Raw genomic sequence first — 21,191 nt, forward strand, 5'->3', positions numbered from 1 at the left:
CATGATATTCAGATCTCTGAAACTGATTCTTGGGCAAGAGTGTGTTCAAGACAGACATTTATCAAGAAAACTACTTATCAGTGTAGAAATGTATTTGGGAGCCGGGCATGGTGGCTCACACCTGTAATCCCAGCACTTTGGGAGGCTGAGGCGGGCGGATCACGAGGTCAGGAGATCGAGACCATCCTGGCTAACACGGTGAAACCCCGTCTGTACTAAAAATACAAAAAATTAGCCGGGCGTGGTGGCAGGCGCCTGTAGTCCCAGCTACTTGGAGGCTGAGGCAGGAGAATGGCGTGAACCTGGGAGGCGGAGCTTGCAGTGAGCCGAGATGGTGCCACTGCACTCCAGCCTGGGCGACAGAGCAAGACTCTGTCTCAAAAAAAGAAAAAAAAAGAAATGTATTTGGGAAATGTTAGAAAAAGACGTAATAAAATGCAGGTGCTCTGTTGCAAAAACCACACATTTAGCACTTTTAGGCACAATTTACATAAGACAGGATGTCCTTGAGCCCAGGAGACCAAGGCTGCAGTGAGCTGTGATTGTGCCACTGTACTCCAGCCTGGGCAATAGAATAAGACTGTATGTCAAAAAAAAAAAAAAAGATTCTGTCACACAAGTATTTAATAACTTTCAAGTAAAGGACTACTTTAGAAAAATTGTGGGTACATAGTAGGTGCATACATTTATGAAGAAAACTCCTTTTAGGTAGTAGTATTTCATTGATTTTTCACAACCTTAACAGATTAGTACTCAGGTGTGATATTACCTCTATTTTAGAGAAGAGAATATGCAGGTTAAGAGTTAAGTGACATGCCCAAAGTCATGTTCAAAGTATATCCATCTTGTTTCTAAGAAAGACTTGAAGCCGCTAAAGTAAGAAACGAACAAGCCCCAGACACAAGGCTGAGCCTCTGCTGCTGCTCTGCGAAGGCAGCAGCAGTTCCCAGCTCAGAGACTCCTAGGACTACACCCTCCTGCCTCCGTGGCTATTGCTTCTGTTTCCTTTGCTGTCTTGCAGCCTTACAACCTCTGGCTGTTGGAGGGTCCAGGGCCCAGACCCTGGCCTTCTCTAGCTACTGCCACTCCCTCTGTGGGCGCACTTAGTTTCATGGCTGTAAAATACCATCTGTAAACTGGCAGCGTTTCTGCTCTGAGCCTCACACGCTCCATCCGGCTGCCTGTTTGACAGCTTGGATGTTTATTAGCCATCCAAGAGTAACATGAGCAAAACAGAACTCCATAAAACCTGCTGCTCCCAGAGTCTTCGCTGTCTCTGTTAGAGGCAGCTTCATCTTTCCAGCTACACAGATCTCAAGCCTCATAGTCATCCTTGGATCTTATTTCTCAACCTTGCAGCAAAATCCTATCAAGTCTATCTTTAAAATAAATACAGAATCTGACCCCTTTTCACTGCTTCCTCCACCACTGTCCTGATGGAAGCCACTGTATCTCACCTATATTGGTGCATTCGCTTCCTGACTGCTCTGTTTTGAAAGCTTGCTGTCCTCTACCCTCAGTCTGTTCTCAGCAGAGCACCCAAAGAACCCTCTGCTCAGATCCTCTGTTCAGAGTTGCTGTCTTCCTCTGGGTAAGAGCTACAGCTATCCCTGCGGCCTACTAGGCTCTACACGATTGTCACCCTTCCCATTACTTGACTTTTCATTTCCTATTTTCCCCTTTGCCCCTCCAGCCTCCTTTTTGTTCCTTTAAAAGGCCAGGAACATTTCCCACCACAGGGTGTTTGCAATAGACATTGTCTGCATGGCTGACTTCCACTGTCATCGCCTTGCAGGAAGACCCTAAAGTGAACATGCTATTTAAAATCAAACTCTCCCCAACACCCCAGCCTACTTTCCTGCTGTATTTTTATCCGTCACACTTACATCCATCAACATACAGTGTAGTTTACTTATTTATATTCTTTTCTCCTTCTTCACCACCCCCTCCAATGGGACTTCTTTGGAGGTAGTGACTTTGGTTTGTTTTGATTACTGAAATCATCCCCAGGCATCGAGAATGTTGCCTGGCACATAGCAAGCATTCCATACAAATTGAACGCATGAGTTTTGGTATGTCAGGAAGATATTGCATATAAAGGGCTTAACACCCTCCCTCCATGTAAATAATAAAAGCTTCTGTCATTATAATAGCTACTGTCTGCTTTTAAACACAAGGTTGTTTTTGGTTTTTTTAACCTTAAAGTCTTTTATCTCTTAATAGAGGCCAAAAAAGGGGAATATCATATTGCGTAATTCTCATATGAAGAAAGCGTACTTACTCTTCAGGGGAAATGTGTATCTTTTCCTGTTAATAAGTTCTAAAAGCAGAGTCTGTAACTTAGGACTTACATAAAAACAATATACCAATGTAGGAAGCTTTAGAATGGCTTAAGAGAGGGTGGCTCCTTTACAGGCTGCTACCATGTGGGTTGAAGCCACCATCCTCTCTCACCTGGGTTATTGTACAGCTTTCTGGTTCTTCATTAACCATCCCTAAGCTAACAGCACGATGGTTTACAGAGAGGGTCTTTAGTAAGTGATCAAACAAGAACAAGGGTACAGGCTTTGGTCTTATCTACAAAGCCCATGTTAGTTTCCTGTTGACATTTTTGGAAGACTGTGTGTTTATCAAAAACCCATACAAGGCTGGGCGCAGTGGCTCACTCTTGTAATCCCAGCAGTTTGGGAGGCCAAGGCAGGTGGATCACCTGAGGTCAGGAGTTAGAGACCAACCTGGCCAACATGGTGAAACCTCATCTCTACTAAAAATACAAAAATACATGGCAGCACATGCCTGTAATCCCAGCTACTCGGGAGGCTGAGGCAGGAGAATCACTTGAACCTGGGAGGTGGAGGTTGCAGTGAGCCAAGATCACGCCACTGCACCCCAGCCTGGGCAACAGAGCGAGACTCCATCTCAAAAAAAAAAAAAAAGAAAAGAAAAAAAACCCATGCAAATAACATGGTCATTCGTTTAAAAGTTGTCTGCTTATGGCCGGGCGCAGTGGCTCATACCTGTAATCCCAGCACTTTGGGAGGCCGAGGCGGGTGGATCACGAGGTCAGGAGATGGAGACTATCCTGGCTAACACGGTGAAACCCCGTCTCTACTAAAAACACAAAAAATTAGCCAGGCATGGTGGCGGGCGCCTGTAATCCCAGCTACTTGGGAGGCTGAGGCAGGAGAATGGCATGAACCCAGGAGGCGGAGCTTGCAGTGAGCCGATATCGCACCACTGCACTCCAGCCTGGGTGACAGAGCAAGACTCCGTCTCAAAAAAAAAAAAAAGTTGTCTGCTTATTAATGGTCTTACTCATTTGGGGAATACTACTTTAAAAGACTTGTCAGAGAACGGAATTTATTTATAGGAAGTTTATTTTTCAAAATTCAAAGAAAAAATGTTCTCTATTCTGTTAAAGAAAAAATATTCTCTATTGAAGAACCTATCTTTTTTTTTTTAATAGTTACTTAAAAAGCAAAAAGGCAATATGTTGTTGTTTTTTTTGGTTTTTTTTTTTTTTTTTTTTGAGGGGGGGTTCCTTTTTTCCCCCCCGTTTGTGTGGTTTGCCCGTCTTAGCTCACTGCAAGCTCCGCCTCCCGGGTTTACGCTGCCTCAGCCTCCGGAGTAGCTGGGACTACAGGCGCCCGCCTAATTTTTTGTATTTTTTTAGTAGAGACGGGGTTTCACCGTGTTAGCCAGGATGGTCTCGATCTCCTGACCTCGTGATCCGCCCATCTCGGCCTCCCAAAGTGCTGGGATTACAGGCTTGAGCCACCGCGCCCGGCCCAAAAAGGCAATATGTTAACAGATTCAGGCATCTGCTATTAAATTTGCCAGAGTAATAAATAGTGTATGTATTTCAGGTATCTGCTTTTTAAAAAAATAAAAATCTTCTGGCTTAATATTTTCCAGCAGAGTTCTTACTGTTTAAACTGCTGAGATACATTCTTTTTGTTTTTTCTTTCTTTTCTTTTTTTTTTTTTGAGACGGAATCTTGCTCTGTCGCCCAGGCTGGAGTGCAGTGCCCCAATCTCAGCTCACTCACTGCAAGGTCCACCTGCCGGGTTCAAGCGATTTTCCTGCCTCAGCCTCCGGAGTAGCTGGGACTACAGGCGCCCCCCCACGACACCCGGCTAATTTGCTTTTGTATTTTTAGTAGAGACGGGGTTTCATCATATTAGCCAGGATGGCCTCAATCTCCTGGCCTCGTGATCCGCCCGCCTCGGCCTCCCAAAGTGCTGGGGTTACAGGCGTGAGCGCCGCGCTTGGCCCTCTTTGTTTTTTCAAGTGCCTTTGTCATCTGAAAAGTAATGTATTAGTGATCTCCTATCTATCTTTTAGGAACTGCAGTGTTCAGATGAGACATTTCTCTTGGATTAGTCTGTGGTATTCATATTATGATATAAAACTAGTGAAGAGAATAAAATGCTCCAAACAAGACCCTGATTTTTTTTTGTTTTTGTTTTGTTTTCATCTTTTTCCTAAATGAAAGTTTGTGACTGTGGGAAAATGAGTCTGGATCCTTCTGGGCTTGGTTTTGCAGCTGAAATGTACCATTTATAGTAGGATCTTAATTGTTCCAGAAAAGTTTTGTAAACATCCAGCTAGGTTAGAAGTTTGGATTATGTAACAGATTTGGCTTTTTGCCAGCTGTTAATATGTGTAACTATGGAGACCGCCTTTCTTAAGTTCTTAACAGGCCTGAGTCACTTCGGGACACAAGTTCCCTACTGCATTATGGATGAGCCGCTTCAAGCTTCCTGGAGCCAGAGATTCCCTTAATTGTGTTTAAATGACTCCTGAAGCTAAACAGGTACATTAATCTGGACCACAGAGAGGATCTAAACTTAACACAATTTCTCGATACTCTTAGCATTTGAAAATCTTGATTATGTGCTATATTATAAAGTATAGGCCGCTTCAACATGTTACTTGAGAGAGGTTTTAGTTCAGAGAGCTCAGTCTTTTAAAAGAGCAATACTGCTTGAACCTAGGAGGCAGAGGCTGCAGTGAGCCGAGGTCGTGCCACTGCACTCGTCTGGCAACAGAGTGAGACTCCGTCTCGGGAAGAAAAAAAAAAAAGCAATACTCATGGTGGCTCATGCCTGTAATCCTAGCACTTTGAGAGGCTGAGGTGGGCAGATCATCTGAGGTCAGGAGTTCAAGACCAGCCTGGCCAACATGGTGAAACCCCATCTCTACTCAAAATACAAAAATTAGCCAGGTGTGCTGGCACACGCCTGTAGTCCCAGCTATCCAGGAGGCTGAAGCAGGAGAATTGCTTGAGCCTGGGAGGCGGAGGCTGCAGTGAGCCAAGATGGAGCCACTGCACTCCAGCCTGGCTGACAGAGCAAGAACTCAGCCATCTCAAAAAAAAAAAAATTAGTAGGGCGTGGTGGCTGGCACCTATAATCCCATCTACTCAGGAGGCTGAGGCAGGAGAATTGCTTGAACTCAGGAGGCAGAGGTTGTATGGGATCGCTTACAAGGGCCTGGTCTTACACTTGTCAGTAAGGAAAATGATTTGATTAGAAAATAAGACTACTGTCTCTCCATAATATTTTTATGTAATTTAATTATATAAATGGGCCAGGTGCAGTGGCTCACGCTTGTAATCCCAGCACTTTGGGAGGTCAAGGCGGGCATATCACCTGAAGTAGGGAGTTCGAGACCGACCTGACCAACATGGAGAAACCCCATCTCGGCCGGGCGTGGTGGCTCAAGCCTGTAATCCCAGCACTTTGGGAGGCCGAGACGGGCGGATCACGAGGTCAGGAGATCGAAACCATCCTGGCTAACACGGTGAAACCCCGTCGAGAAATCCCATCTCTACTACAAATACAAAATTAGCTGGGCGTAGTGGCGGGTGCCTGTAATCCCAGCTATTTGGAGGCTGAGGCAGGAGAATCACTTGAACCCGGGAGGCAGAGGTTGTGGTGTGCCGAGATCACGCTATTGGACTCCAGCCTGGGCAACAAGAGCAAAAACTCTGTTTAAAAAAATATATATATACACACACACATATATATGTACGTATATATGTGTATATATATGCATATACATACATATATATACACACACACATACACATGGGAATAAGGTCTGGCTTACTACTTTTTAAAATAATAGCTTTTTTTTTTTTTTTTTTTTGAGGAGTCTCTCTGTCCCCCAGGCTGGAGTGCAGTGACATGATCTCGGCTCACTCCAGCTTCTGCCTCCCAGGTTCAAGCAATTCCCCTGTCTCAGCCTCCTGAGTAGCTGGGACTACAGGTGCATGCCACCACGCCTGACTGATTTTTATATTTTTAGTAGAGACAGGGTTTCGCCATGTTAGCCAGACAGGTCTCAAACCCCCGACCTTAAGTGATCTGCCCACCTTGGCCTCCGAAAGTGCTGGGATTACAGGTGTGAGCTACCACGCCCAGCCAATAATAGCTTCATAGAGATAATTGTTTTAGTAGATTCTTTAGTTTTTTGTTGTTGTTGTTTGTTTGTTTGTTTGTTTTGAGACAGAGTCTCGCTCTGTCACCCAGGCTGGAGTGCAGTGGCACAATCTCAGCTCACTGCAAGGTCCACCTCCCGGGTTCACATCATTCTCCTGCCTCAGCCTCCCGTGTAGCTGGGACTACAGGCACCCGCCACCACACCTGGCTAATTTTTTTTTGTGTGTGTGTATTTTTAGTAGAGACAGGGTTTCACCGTGTTAGCCAGGATGGTCTCGATCTCCTGACCTCGTGATCCGCCCACCTCGGCCTCCCAGAGTGCTGGGATTACAGGTGTGAGCCACCACGCCCTGCCAATTCTTTAGTATTTCAACAAAAGGTCATGTTGTCTGTGAATAGACATAGTTTTACTTTTTTCTTTCCACTCTTTTTCGTCTAATTGCTAGCCTACTTTTTAGGAAAGCTCTTTTTGAAGGTACAGATATTCTTTATTTTAAACATCCAAAAATTAGGAGAAGAGAAGCTAAGATTCAAAATTTTATTTATACATTCAGAGAATCTAGAACATGAAAAGTTGCATAGTAATCTGAGGAAGGAGAGCTGGAAATAGATGAAACTTTAACATTATCCAGTATGCCGTGGACCAGAATGTCAGCTGTACCTCTTTTGCACCAAAAACCAGCTTAATTTGGGAAACTTTCCCTGTGGAGAAAGTGGAAGTCGTAGAAGTAGAACTGACAGGATTTACTTTACTATTAGCTTTACAGGAACATCTTTTCCGTAAAGTGAAAGATCTTTTCATCATACTTTCTGTGTGTTATAATGAAGGTAAAACATTCTATGAACTTTTTTTTTCCTTTCTGAGACAGAGTCCTGCTCTGTTGCCCAGGCTGGAGTACAGTGGCATGATCTCGGCTCACTGCAGCCTTTGCCTGCCGTGATCAAGTGATTTCTGGCTAGTTTTTGTATTGTAGAGACGGGGTTTCACCTTGTTGGCCAGGCTGGTCTCGAACTCCTGATTTCAAGCGATCCACCCGCTTCAGCGTCCCAATGTGCTGGGATTACAGATGTGAGCCACTGCTCCCAGCCATTCTATTAACTTTTGACTAGCATATGATTATTTGTGAGCTATATCAACCTTGAGTGCTATCAAATGGACGGTACTAGTAGTAAAGAAAAATCCTCAGTAAGAAAAGGAGATTAAATTAGAGAAGACCCTAATATAACAATGTAAATTCTATTGGATACCATGGAAATTGAACCATTGAAAAGAGTAAATTTAACCAGCTTAAATAACTGTGCTGCAGCAGAAAAATGCCTCTAAGAGTGTTCCATACAATCCTTTTAGGATTTTCTGAGTCGCTTTTAATCGGAAACAATATTTAACTTTTTTTTTGTGAAAAGCACATTGGTGAAGTTATAGAGAAATTGGAACTCCTTTTACGTTGCAGGCGGGAATGTAAGGTAGTATAACCACTATAGAAGACAGCCTAGTGGTTTCTCAAAAAATTAGGCATAGAATTACCATGTGATCCAGCAATTCCACTTGGATTCCACAAAAGAATCCAAAGCAAGGACTCAAACAGATATTTGTACACCCATGTTTATAGCAGCACTATTTATAACAGCCAAACATGGAAGCAACCCCAAGTGTCCATCGATGGATGAATGGATAATAAAATGTGGTGTATACAGCAGTGGAATCATATTCAGCTTTTAAAAAAAGGGAAATTCTGGGTGGGCACAGTAGTTGTAATCCCAGCATTTAGTAAGGCCAAGGTGGGTGGATCACTTGAGGCCAGAAGTTCGAGACCAGCCTGGCCAACGTGGTGACACCCTGTCTCTATTTAAAAATATATATATGTATATATATGTGTATATATATGTATATACATATATATACACACACACACAAATTAGCTGGGCGTGGTGGCACTCACCTGTAATCCCAGCTACTAGGGAGGCTGAGGCACAAAAATTGCTTGAACTTAAGAGGTGGAGGTTGCAGTGAGCCGAGATCACCCCATTGCACTCCAGCCTGGGTGATGGAGTGAGACCCTGTCTCAAATAAGTAATAAAATAAAAAGAAGGAAATTGTGACACATGCTACAACATGGATGAACCTCAAAGACCAGGTGAAATAAACCAGTCACAAAAAAAGATGTGATGCCACTGATAAGAGTTACCTAGAGTTGTCAGATTTATAGAGACAGTAGAATGGTGGCTGCCAGGGCCTGACAGGAGGGAGGGCTAGGGAGCTGGTGCTTAATGAGTGCAGAGGTTCCGTTTGAAAAGATGAAAAGGTTCTGGAGGTAGATGGTGGTATGGTGATGGTTGCACAACAGTGTGGACGTACTTAATGCCACTCAACTGTACACTTAAAAATGGTTACAATGTGGCTCACGCCTGTAATCCCAGCACTTTGGGAGGCCAAGGCGGGTGGATCACCAGGTCAGGAGATGGAGACCATCCTGGCTATAACACAGTGAAACCCTGTCTCTACTGAAAATACAAAAAATTAGCTGTGCATAGTGGTAGATGCCTGTAGTCCTAGCTACTTGGGAAGCTGAGGCAGGAGAATGGCATGAACCCGTGAGGCGGAGCTGGCAGTGAGCCAAGATTGCGCCACTGCACTCCAGCCTGGGCAACAGAGCGAGACTCTGTCTCAAAAAAAAAAAAGTTACAATGGTAGATTTTTCTATTATGTGTATGTCACCACAAAAAAAAAAAAAAGTTTAAAAGAAAAAGCAATTGGCTGGGCCCAGTGGCTCACACCTGTAATCCCAGCACTTTGGGAGGCCAAGGCTGGTGTATCACCAGGTCAGGAGATTGAGACCATCCTGGCTAACGCTGTGAAACCCCATCTTTACTAAAAATACAAAAAATTAGCCAGCCGTGGTAGCGGGCGCCTGTAGTCCCAACTGCTCAGGAGGCTGAGGCAGGAGAATGGCATGAACCTGGGAGGCGGAGCTTGCAGTGAGCCGAGATTGTGCCACTGCACTCCAGCCTGGGTGACAGAGTGAGACTCCATCTCAAAAAAAAAAAAAAGCCATCATGGTATAATCTTTGGACTTGAGATACTTACTAGGCTTTGGTTTTAAATAACCATCATCCTGTCCATGAAAATTATTAGAGTTTTCTATTCCTTAAATTCCACCTTCCCCCCTCCCGCCAACATTTTTTTTTCGTTTTTAATTTTTGAGACAAGGTGTCTCTCTGTCGCTAAAGCTAGAGCGCAGTGGCGTGATGATGGCTCACTGCAGCCTTGACCTCCCAGGCTAAGCTATCTTCTCACCTCAGCCTCCTGAGTAGCTGGGAGCACAGGCACACACCACCACATCTGGCTAGTTTTTTTCATTTTTTGTAGAGATGGGGTTTATACTGTGTTGCTCAGGCTGATTGGGAACTCCTGGGTTCAAGTGCCTGGACCTCCCAAAGTCCTGGGATTACAGGTATAAGCACTGAGCTGGCCCTATTCCTTATATCCCTGTGTAAGTTTCTACTATATTAGGTAAAGATCTAGAAGATAGGATTGTTAGAAGCAGTAAATCCAAAAGAAATCTTTGAACCTATTTCTCAGTTAATCTTATTATGATGAGGAAATTGTTCCCTGTGTGGAACCCTCTGCCAGATATTCATCCTACTTTCACAGGATTTCATTGTCTAGTACAGACTCTGCACAGCTTCCTCCTGTGTTAGGCCGGTCGTGGTGGCTCATGCCTGTAATCCCAGCACTTTGTGAGGCCGAGGCGGGCAGATCGCCTGAGGTGAGGAGTTCAAGACCAGCCTGACCAGCTTGGAGAAACCCCATCTCTACTAAAAATACAAAGTTACCTGGGCCTGGTGGCGCATGCCTTTAATCCCAGTTACTCGGGAGGCTGAGGCGGGAGAATCGCTTCAGCCTAGGGAGCGGAGGTTGCAGTGAGCCAAGATCAAGCCATTGCACTCCAGCCTGGGCAACAAGAGTGAAACTCAGTCTAAATAATAAATAAATAAATAAATAAATAAATAAATAAATAAAAATACAAAACTGGGTGTGGTGGTGAGCACCTGTAATCCCAGCTACTTGGGAGGCTGAGGCAGGAGAATTGCTTGAACCCGGGAGGCAGAGGTTCCAGTGAGCTGAGATCATACCACTGCACTCCAGCCTGTGCAACAGAGGAAGATTCTGTTTCAAAAAAAAAAAGAAAGGCAGAAAAATAAAATATGTCTAACTGATGCTTTTTGAAGCATGTTTTTTTCACTGTGTTAATGATTGCAGTATTCTACAGACTTTACAATACATTCTGTATTGTAACCAAATCAGATGAGAGTCGAGCTTGAGATCTCTCAAACATTTTATTGTCTCAAGGAACTAATGAGAAGGTTGACTCCTTATCATTTTTAATAGACCTTGCCTGAGGGGTTTTAAAGGTTTGTCTTTTCTTATTATTCAGGTCGATCTTGGAGAAAGAGGGACCAAAGTCACTTTTTAGAGGCTTGGGTCCAAATTTGGTTGGAGTTGCACCATCAAGGTAAGCATTAAACTTTCCAGCTAGCCCGTGCTAAGCAGTGTGGAATTCTGGGTCCTTTCTTACCAAAGGGTGATGCTGCTGAATGACCAGTGTCTTTTTTCTGTGTTGGATTTGCCTAAATGTAGCGGACATAGCAAATAGTTATTGAGAATTGTAGGTGTGTCTTCAGTGTGTGAAAGAGATTCTACTTACCGTATTCTTCATATTCTTAAGTGTGAAAATTAATCTGCTATCATTACTGTAATGTACTCTTAAGTGTTTGCTCCTGTAAGTATGGCATGCGGCCAGCAGCATTAGTACTGTCTGAGAGCTTGTTATAAATACACAATCCCAGGGCACATCCCAGACCTACATCAGAATCTGCATTTTAACAGAACCCCTGGGTGACTCCAACGCACTTAGAAACACTGATCCGGAGGAACTGTAAAGGCTTTTAACTTCACTTTCTATCAAATGACATCCTCGTATTTTTGCAGGGCTTCTCCTGAAAGCCTGTTTGAAATATACAGAACTGTACTGTCACAGTATATAACGATAGTCACTGGCCACAAGGAGCTGTTTAAATGTAAATTAATCAGAATTAAAGGTTCAGTTGCTCAGCTCCCTGGCCATATTTCAAGCATTCAATCTCCACATGCAGCTAATGGCTACTGTATTGAAGAGCAAAGATACACGGCATCCCCCTTGGCAGAAAGTTCTCTTGGATAGATAGGATAGAGAGGATAACAATGTATGATTGATTGTAAAAGTAACAGACAGAGAGAGAATAGCATATCTGGAAAGCAGATTAAAAACTGCCTCCAGGCTGGGCATGGTGGCTCACCCGTGTAATCCCTGCACTTTGGGAGGCCGAGGCAGGTGGATCACCAGAGGTCAGGAGTTGGAGACCAGCCTGGCCAACTTGGCAAAACCCTGTCTCTATTAAAAATACAAAAATTAGCCAGGCATGGTGGCGGGCACCTGTAATCCCAGCTACTCTGGGGGCAGAGGTTGCAGTGAGCCAAGATCATGCCACTTCACTCCAGCCTGGGTGAAAGAGCAAAACTCATCTCAAAAAGAAAAAACAAAACAAAAAAACTTCTTCCAGAAAGGACCTCCTGAGAAGGGAACTGGGTGGCAGGGGCAGGACACTTAACTTGTCATACTCCAAGAGACTTGAAAGAAAATGAAGTCTTTCAACAAAAATGAGAATGTTGTCTTATATAGGGTGAAGACCAAAAGCTTATAGAATTCCTCCAGATCAGTGCTCCAATTTAAACATAAATTGGCTGGGTGCAGTAGCTCACACCTGTAATCTCTGCACTTTGGGAGGCCGAGGCAGGCGGATTACTTGAGGTCAGGAGTTTGAGACCAGCCTGGCCAACGTGGTGAAACCACATCTCTACAAAAATACAAAAATTAGCTGAGCGTGGTGGCATGTACCTGTAATCCCAGCTGCTTGGGAAGTTGAGGCAGGAGAATGGCTTGAACCCAGGAGATGGAGGTTGCAGTGAGGTCAGGTCACGCCACTGCACTCCAGCCTGGGTGACAGAGCAAGAACGCCATCTCAAAACAAACAAACCAAAAACATCACCTGGGGATGTTGTAAAAAGGCAGACTTTTTTACTGCTTTTGTTCCTTTAGAATTTTGTAGCAAGTATGTATGATGTATTTAAAAACAGAAAGTACTAGTCTGTGAGATGATCTGGGGTATGCATTATTCATAGATGGGAAACTACTGCCCATCTGTAGTAAACAAAGTGAGAAGAGCCCTTGCTGCTCACAGGCAGTGCTCCTACAGTGTAACCCTGGTAACCTGATGCAGATTCCTGGCTGCCTCACCCATTTAGAACAATTGGGGTTTAGGGGAAAAGGAAGACTTTTATAACACAATAATGATAAGTAGTTAAGATCCTGAACTGAAAAATATATTCTATGATTAAGATTCATTGGCCAGCAGAAGACAGAAACATTTTCCCTGCATTGCTGGTGAAAGAGCAGGAAAAGTGCCAAGTAGCTCCTATTTCCCAGCCCCAAAAGCGGAAAGATAGCAGGGGGAAAAGTGAAGAGAAAACAAAGGTGACGGGACCACTCTGTGGTAGTCAAGGCAGGGGGTGGTGGAAGGACTCTTTATGAAAACACAGGTATGATATGATGGCTGCTCCTGTGTGATCCTGAGTCATGCAAAAACAGTTCAAATTATGTTCGACATTCTCATTTTGGCACAAGGTGAAAAAGTGTGGTCTATTCTAGAAACATAAACAAAAATTTAAAACTTCCAATGTGTTGATGCTTAAAGGATTAGCATTTATCCAGAACGAAGAATGTAAAAGGACTTTATAGATGTCTTCCCCAAATCTCACTTTCCTCAATTATTTTTGAACACCTCTGTCATCACTAAATCATTTCTGGAGGGACACACAAGAGCTTCCTGAACGTGCCTGTGGCAGGTTTTGGTTTTAGCACAGGCGAGGACAAGATTTTTGGGTGCGTGGCAGTGTCTTTCCCATTTTATTTTCTAAAAATTTTTCAGGTATTCTGGAGGGACATATAAAGTTGCACTATGATGATTTCTTTATAATGTTCTCTTTGTTCTAACAGGGCTGTATACTTTGCATGTTACTCCAAAGCCAAAGAGCAATTTAATGGCATTTTCGTGCCTAACAGCAATATTGTGCATATTTTCTCAGCTGGCTCTGCAGGTATGTCACCCTAGTGAGCGAAGAGAGGGTTTCTCTCGCTTTTCTAAAGCATGCATTCTGCCAAACAGTTTTTCCAGGAATTAGAAATTAGCTCCTTTCTTCCTTTGCACCTAAAATTGTTTTTCTAAAGCTTTATATTACAACTGATAGGAGAGTGACAGCGGTTTGTAGCTTGATTTTATTTTCCTTGCCCACTAAAGCTCTTTATTTGCCCTCAAAATTTACATGTTCTATGCATGCTATTGGTACTTTGTTCTTCTAAAGGAATATTCATAGGTTTTTCATGTCTTCCTGTTTGCCCATCAAATTATATATATATATAGATTTATTTATTTTAATTTTTTTTTTTTTTTTTTTTGAGACGGAGTCTCGCTCTGTCGCCCAGGCTGGAGTGCAGTGGCCGGATCTCAGCTCACTGCAAGCTCCGCCTCCTGGGTCTACGCCATTCTCCTGCCTCAGCCTCCCGAGTAGCTGGGACTACAGGCGCCCGCCACCTCGCCCGGCTAGTTTTTTGTCTTTTTAGTAGAGACGGGGTTTCACCGTGTTAGCCAGGATGGTCTCGATCTCCTGACCTCGTGATCCGCCCGTCTCGGCCTCCCAAAGTGCTGGGATTACAGGCTTGAGCCACCGCGCCTGGCCTTTAATTTTTTTTTTTTGAGACAGTCTCACTTTGTCACCCAGGCTGGACTGGAGGGCAGTGGTGCAATCTCGGCTCACTGCACCCTCCTTCTCCCAAGTTAAAGTGATTCTTGTGCCCTAGCCTCCTGAGTAGCTGAGATTACAAGTATTTGCCACCACGCCTGGCTAATTTTTGCATTTTTAGTAGAGACGGGGTTTCACCATGTTGCCCAGGCTGATCTCAAACTCCTGACCTCAAGTGATCCACCTCCTTGGCCTCCCAGAGTGCTGGGATTATAGGCATGAGCCACTGTGCCTGGCCCCGCCCCATCAGATGATTTTCTAAAATTAGAGTTTCTTTCTTCAGATTCCCCACGGGGTCCCACACACCCTGTGTACAATTGGCACTCCTGTCCCCAACTATGGGTTATGCAGTGAGGGTATCGGGCTTGCAGTGGAATTTTTCAGGAGGGTCAGTGACAGCTCACAGCTCACAGGGCATCTGTTCTCTTTTGAGGGAACCATTCCACTTCCTAATGAAAAGCCATAGCAGGACTTCTTCCCCAGGATGTACTTGTAAAACATGAACGCGTAGCTATCTGAGAGAAGGGAAGGCTCTTTTTTTTTTTTTTTTTTTTCTTTTGAGACAGAGTCTCACTCTGTCGCCCAGGCTGGAGTGCAATAGCAAGATCTCGGCTCACTGCAACCTCCTCCTCCCGGGCTCAAGGGATTCTCCTGTCTCAGCCTCCCAAGTAGCTGGGACTACAGGCACGGGCCACCACACCCAGCTAATTTTTTGTATTTTTAGTAGAGGCGAGGTTTCACCGTGTTAGCCAAGATGGTCTCGATCCACCTGCCTCGGCCTCCCAAAGTGTTGGGATTACAGGCGTGAGCCACCGCGCCTGGCCGAGAAGGCTATGTCTAGAAGGCTATATAGAGTTATATGTCTATTTAAACAGAAGGGGTTTTTTTGTTTTGTTTTTTTTAATTGGTTTTGTTTTGTTTTTTGTTTTGTTTTGGTACAGGGTCTGGTTCTGTCGCCTAGGCTGGAGTGCAGTGGCATGATCTCAGCTCCCTGCAATCCCCACCTCCTGGGCTCAAGCCATCCTCTTGCCTCTAGCCTCCTGAGTAGCTGAAAGTACAGCCGCACACCAGCATGCCCAGCTAATGTTTTTGTATTTTTTGTAGAAATGGGGTTTAACCATGTTGCCCAAGCTGGCCTCGAATTCCTGAGCTCAAGTGACCCACCTACCTCAGCCTCCTAGAGTGCTGGAATTGCAGGCATAAGCCACCATGCCAGGCCTAGAAAGATATTTTAGAGAACTTAAATTGGCATTTTACAAAAAATTTGCATCTCCTACTAGTCTGTAAGATGTACACACCATTTTTGTTTGCCATTTGTTACTCCAGATACAAGTGTGACCAACCTGTCTGAATATTTATAGCTAATTATTTCTAGACCCTGAATAGAAAATGTTAAAGTTGCTTTATACAAGGAAGCCGTTTCTATGTAATACAGAGCTCTGAGGAGGAAAGGCAGAGTTCCAAAACAGGTTGCTCTTTGCTTAAAGATAGGCCAGTAGTGAGTTACCATAAGCTAACAACTATTAATCCGTTTTGTAACTTTTGCAAAGTTAACTTAGAACCCTTGATAAATAAAGCAGACCTGAAGGAAGTTCTTAAAAACAGTGTCGGCTGGGCGCGGTGGCTCACGCCTGTAATCCCAGCTCTTTGGGAGGCCAGTTAAATTATTTCTGGATCTGAGGCTTATAAATTGAGTTTTAGGACAGTTATAATTTTTGGTAGGAATCACATTAACACAGATATCAACAGTACCATCTAGAGGTTGAAAAGACTAGAAGGGATTCCAGAAAATTAAGAGAAATTTATTTTAGATCCAGCAATACCAATAGATGTTACAATTAACGGGGAAACTGAAGCTTCTATCTGCAGGATAGAAATGAAACTGCTTCCGGCTGGGCGCAGTGGCTCACGCCTGTAGTCCCAGAATTTTGGGAGGCCAAGGCGGGTGGATCACGAGGTCAGGAGATGGAGACCATCCTGGCTAACAGGGTGAAACCCCATCTCTACTAAAAATACAAAAAATTAGCTGGGTGTGGTGGCAGGCGCCTGTGGTCCCAGCTACTCGGGAGGCTGAGGCAGGAGAATGGCGTGAACCTGGGAGGCAGAGCTTGCAGTGAGCTGAGATCGCTGGAGTGATCACTGGAGTGCCCATTGCACTCCAGCCTGGGCAACAGAACAAGAATCTGTCTCCAAAAAAAAGAAAAAGAAAAAGAAATATAACTGCTTCCTACTGTCTTTTTATTAGGCCATTGAAATCCTGATTTCAAAGTTTATTATATGATAATAGACATCTTTAATAAGTATTGACTATGTACAGTGTTGACCTTTACTGTTTTTTTTTTTTTTTCCAGCTTTTATCACAAATTCCTTAATGAATCCTATATGGATGGTTAAAACCCGAATGCAGCTAGAACAGAAGTAAGTTATTATTTGTTCCTTCCTTAATGAAAGGATTTTTGGGATTTTTTTTTTTCTTGCCCGAATTCCCCCACATCTCTAAGGAATGAGATATACAGATTCCTTAGCTATCCCCCTCCTCGTTTTCTTAATTTAAGTGCATGCAGGATTCCTTTTGCATTGAGGTTTGTGTTGTGAGCATCATTGGAAGATGAGGGCAACAGAGATGACAAACAGGGGAAGGAGGGGGATTTCTCTGGTTGCGTTCCCTGATCCGCAGTCCTGCCTGTTGTCTCAGAGAGTCAGTGACTGTCTCTCCTTTGCAGACCCCATCCCAGTTGAAGTGCTGTGGGTTCTCCTCCAGATGGTCTCCCTCTCAAAAGGGAAGACAGTAAAGGCAGAACTCTGAGTGTCCTCGGACCTCAGAGGGCTAATTTTAGTCTCCAAAGGCCCTAAACTGTAATAGGCTTCTGCCCTCGAACTCCAGCCAGGGGTTTGTAACATTTTGTAGGGCTGTGGATTCCTTTGGTAGTCTGGTGACACCTGCAGGCCCTTTTTAGAATAATGTTGTTTTTTGGGTGGTTTTTTTTGGTTTGTTTTGTTTTGTTTTGTTTTTGAGATAGGGTCTCACTTGCTGCCCAGGCTGAAGTGCAGTGCAATCTCAGCCCACTGCAATCTATGCCTCCCAGGTAGAATAATGTGTTTTTTTTCCCTTTTCTTTTTTTTTTTTGAGACAGGGTCTCATCTATCACCCAGCCTCGACCTCCCAGGCTCAAGCAATCCTCCTGCCTCAGCCTCACCTCCTCAGTAGTTTGAGATCACAAGTGCATGCCACCACATCCAGCTAATTTTGTTTTTCTTATAGAGATGGATCTTGCCATGTTGCCCAGGCTGGTCTCAACTCCTGGGCTCAAGCAATCCTCCTGTCTCGGCTTCCCAAAGTGCTGGGATTACAGGCGTGAACCACCACACCAGGCCTTACAATAAGGTTTTTAAAAATACACTTATCAGTGATATAGTAGTGTGCCTCTTTAACACATTAAATTAACAAGATAGTAGTCCAGTAACTGCCATAATTTCTAAGAAATGATAAACCGTGTCCTGTGATGTTTTCAACAAATATAATGTGACATGAAAATATTTCTATGTGTGTCAAATCACAGGTACTACTACTAGTACTACTGTGGCCTGTTTATTTACATTTGTAATAAATACGATTAACCCAAGCTAATGGAACCCGGCGTAAAGAGTGTTTTAAACTTATCATCAATAAAGCTAAGTTTCATCTAAGTTGTAAAAAACCCTAGCTGAAATGAAATAAAGTACGAAGGTGGCTTTAATACTTCTGAAGACACAATAGCTAAGACCCAAACTGGGATTAGATACCCTACTATGCTTAGCCCCAAACTCCAATAGTTAACAATTTAACTTTTGGATTTCGGTTAGGGATTAGGGTTAAAGATGCCATTTTCTCCCCAGTCCAAGTGAACGAACTACCAGCATTCTATTAAGAACCCCTGGAAATGTGTACATTGGAAACTTCTAGCCAGTCCACTCTGATTTTCAGCTGCCTCTAAAGAAAGGAGGCAGGCTGGACGTGGTGGCTCATGCCTGTAATCCCAGCACTTTGGGAGGCCGAGGAGGGCAGATCACAAAGTCAGGAGTTCAAGACCAGCCTGGCCAACATGGTGAAACCACGTCTCTACAAAAAACACAAAAATTAGCCGGGCATGGTGGCATGCACCTGTAATCCCAGGGAGGCTGAAGCAGGAGATCGCTTGAACCCAGAAGTTGGAGGTTGTAGCTGAGATCACACCACTGCACTCCAGCCTGGGGGATAGAGTGAGTAAGACTCTGTCTCAAAAAAAAAAAAGCATGGTTAGTTCTAGGGAGCTGTAAGACAGAAAGTGTGGTTGGCGTGTAGTATGTGCATCTGCTCCGAGGAGAAGGGAGTTATGGAAGAATAAGGCTGGAAGAGCAGGAGAACCCAATCCTTCCCAGGCCTGAAAGGGAATTTGGAGTTGGACTTTGAGGGCAGTCTCGGGAAATGGAGGATGGAAGTAGGGGGTGCTTTCCAGGGGACATTCAGCAGCTAAGTTTGGAGACATTTGAAGTTGCCACAACTTAGGTGGGTGTTTTTGGTGTCTAGTGTGAATAGAGGCTGCGATGCTGCTAAACATCCTACAAGGCACATGACAGCCTGCTTCTCCCCAAACTGAATGATCTAGCCCCAAATGTGAATAGTGCCAAGGGTGAGAAACTCTGGATGTTTTGTTTTGAGATGGAGTCTTGCCCTGTAGCCCAGGCTGGAGTGCAGCGGCGCATCTCAGCTCACTGCAAGCTCCGCCTCCCAGGTTCATGCCATTCTCCTGCCTCAGCCTCCCGAACAGCTGGGAATACAGGTGCCCGCCACCACGCCCAGCTAATTTTTTGTATTTTTTAGTAGAGACAGGGTTTCACCATGTTAGCCAGGTTGGTCTCGATCTCCTGACCCTGTGATCTGCCCGCCTCGGCCTCCCAAAGTGCTGGGATTACAGGCACCCAGCCTCTGGATGGGAGTTGCGTGGTTGGATTTGTGTTAGAAAGGTCACTGCGACTAAGGAGCGGGAACAGTCTATGCGGAGATAATAAAGGGAGAGAGGCCAGTTGAGACTGAGTGAAGCCCAAGGGCCCCAGGTCTGCGCCTGCTTGGAGGGGTCTGTGACGTGTGACCGGTGCACAGCTGACTACGCTCATCCAGTGGCTCACTCCTGCCTTGCAGCCAGGCAGTTCATAAATGCTTTACGTCCTGGGGTAGGAGCCTCTAAACCTGAGGCTTTTCATTTGCTGTTTTATTTTGATGTTTTATGATTTTATAAATTTAGCAATAATTAGAATCTATTTGGAGATGAGTGCAATCAGAAATCTAATAAGTAGCCTCACCAACAGGTTGGAATGTTCCTGTTTTTCTTTCTTATTATTTATTTTTTTGTAGAGATAGGGCCTCACTACATTGGCCAGGCTGGTCTTGAACTCCTGGCCTCAAGCAGTCCTTCCGCCTCAGCCTCCCGAAGTGCTGGGATTACAGGTGTGAGCCACTGCGCCTAGCCCTTGTGATCGTCCTTTACCTTTAACTTAGTCCTGTTTTCCACTGAAAGCATTCCCTGTGTCTCACGGCCTTGTGACTTAATCTAGCAGGTGTACCATGGTCAGCTATCTGGATTGTTCTGATTGTTTTGCAGTTGTAGTTCCTCTGTGATGAGCCTTACTGCTCCCTGCAGCTCTTTCTAAAATTAGGTCAAATGTTAATGTTTTTATGAACATGTTTCTATGACTCTTGATACAGATGTAGCGAGTATTCTGTGGGCCTGTCAGATGTGCCAGCTAATTGGTCTGGCCTCAGTGGGCTGGGGGTCAGCTGACAACAGTACAAAGATACGTGGAAAAAACTCTTCCTCAAACCATGTTTTTCCTCCACTGTCACACCACAACAGTCATTGACACAGAAGATGGCCGGGCGCGGTGGCTCAAGCCTGTAATCCCAGCACTTTGGGAGGCCGAGACGGGTGGATCACGAGGTCAGGAGATCGAGACCATCCTGGCTAACACGGTGAAACCCCGTCTCTACTAAGAAATACAAAAAACTAGCCGGGCGAGGTGGCGGGCGCCTGTAGTCCCAGCTACTCGGGAGGCTGAGGCCGGAGAATGGCGTGAACCCGGGAGGCGGAGCTTGCAGTGAGCTGAGATCCGGCCACTGCACTCTAGCCTGGGCTGCAGAGCCAGACTCCGTCTCAAAAAAAAAAAAAAAAAAAAAAAAGAAGATGACTTCTGTGACCAAATGTGCAGGGGGGTTTTCCCACACACTGAGCAGCGGACACCAGCTGGGTGTCCTCTCGTTCAGTTCCGACACTGTCTAACAAGAGACAGCCCCATAGATTGGGGGCTTAGCCCCCAGGACTGCCCACCCCCCACCCACCCACACACCAGTTGCATGTCTGGGCCTCCAGAGCTTCTAAACGACCAGCTTCAAGTTGGGGTTCCCATGCCCCTCTCTTTGGATTCTATTAATTTGCTGGAGTGGCTCACAGAACTCAGGGAAACACTTAATATTTACTGGTTTGTTATAAAGGACATCGCAAGGATACAGAAGAAGAAATAGGTAGGGCCAGGTACAGAGTAAGGGGCGCGGAGCTTTCATACCCTCCCCAGGGGCCACCCTCCAGGAGCCTGCATGCGATCAGCTCTGAAAGCTCCCTGAACCCTGTCCTCTTGGGTTTTTCTGGAAGCTTCATGCCAGCAGCATTCCTTCCCCCAAGGGATAGAAGGGGACTCTCATGGAGTAAGATCAACAGGGTAGGGACATTAGAGGATGGCCTTGGGGCAGGCGAAAGGAGATTGAGGGACTATCAGAGGCTGCCCCTGTGGCCTCACACACCCCACATTGTAACAAAAGACAAGGGCTATGAGAGTTA

The 21,191-nt window shown here is 44.8% G+C and overlaps 1 protein-coding gene across 4 annotated transcripts in view; it reads left to right on the forward strand.

Moving 5' to 3' along the window:
• Window positions 1–21,191, forward strand: part of SLC25A33 (solute carrier family 25 member 33) — a 45,285-nt gene that overhangs the window by 20,835 nt on the left and 3,259 nt on the right. For 3 of the 4 annotated variants that reach the window (XM_003891075.3, XM_009188833.4, XM_009188752.4), the window contains exons 3-5: window positions 10,883–10,960; window positions 13,541–13,641; window positions 16,695–16,761. In XM_003891075.3, coding sequence (XP_003891124.1) covers window positions 10,883–10,960; window positions 13,541–13,641; window positions 16,695–16,761 — 246 coding nt within the window. The remainder of the gene's footprint in view (window positions 1–10,882; window positions 10,961–13,540; window positions 13,642–16,694; window positions 16,762–21,191) is intronic. The other variant, XM_031664273.1, reaches the window with a different exon arrangement.

This window comes from Papio anubis, chromosome 1, assembly GCF_008728515.1.
Source record: "Papio anubis isolate 15944 chromosome 1, Panubis1.0, whole genome shotgun sequence".
NCBI lineage: Eukaryota > Metazoa > Chordata > Mammalia > Primates > Cercopithecidae > Papio > Papio anubis.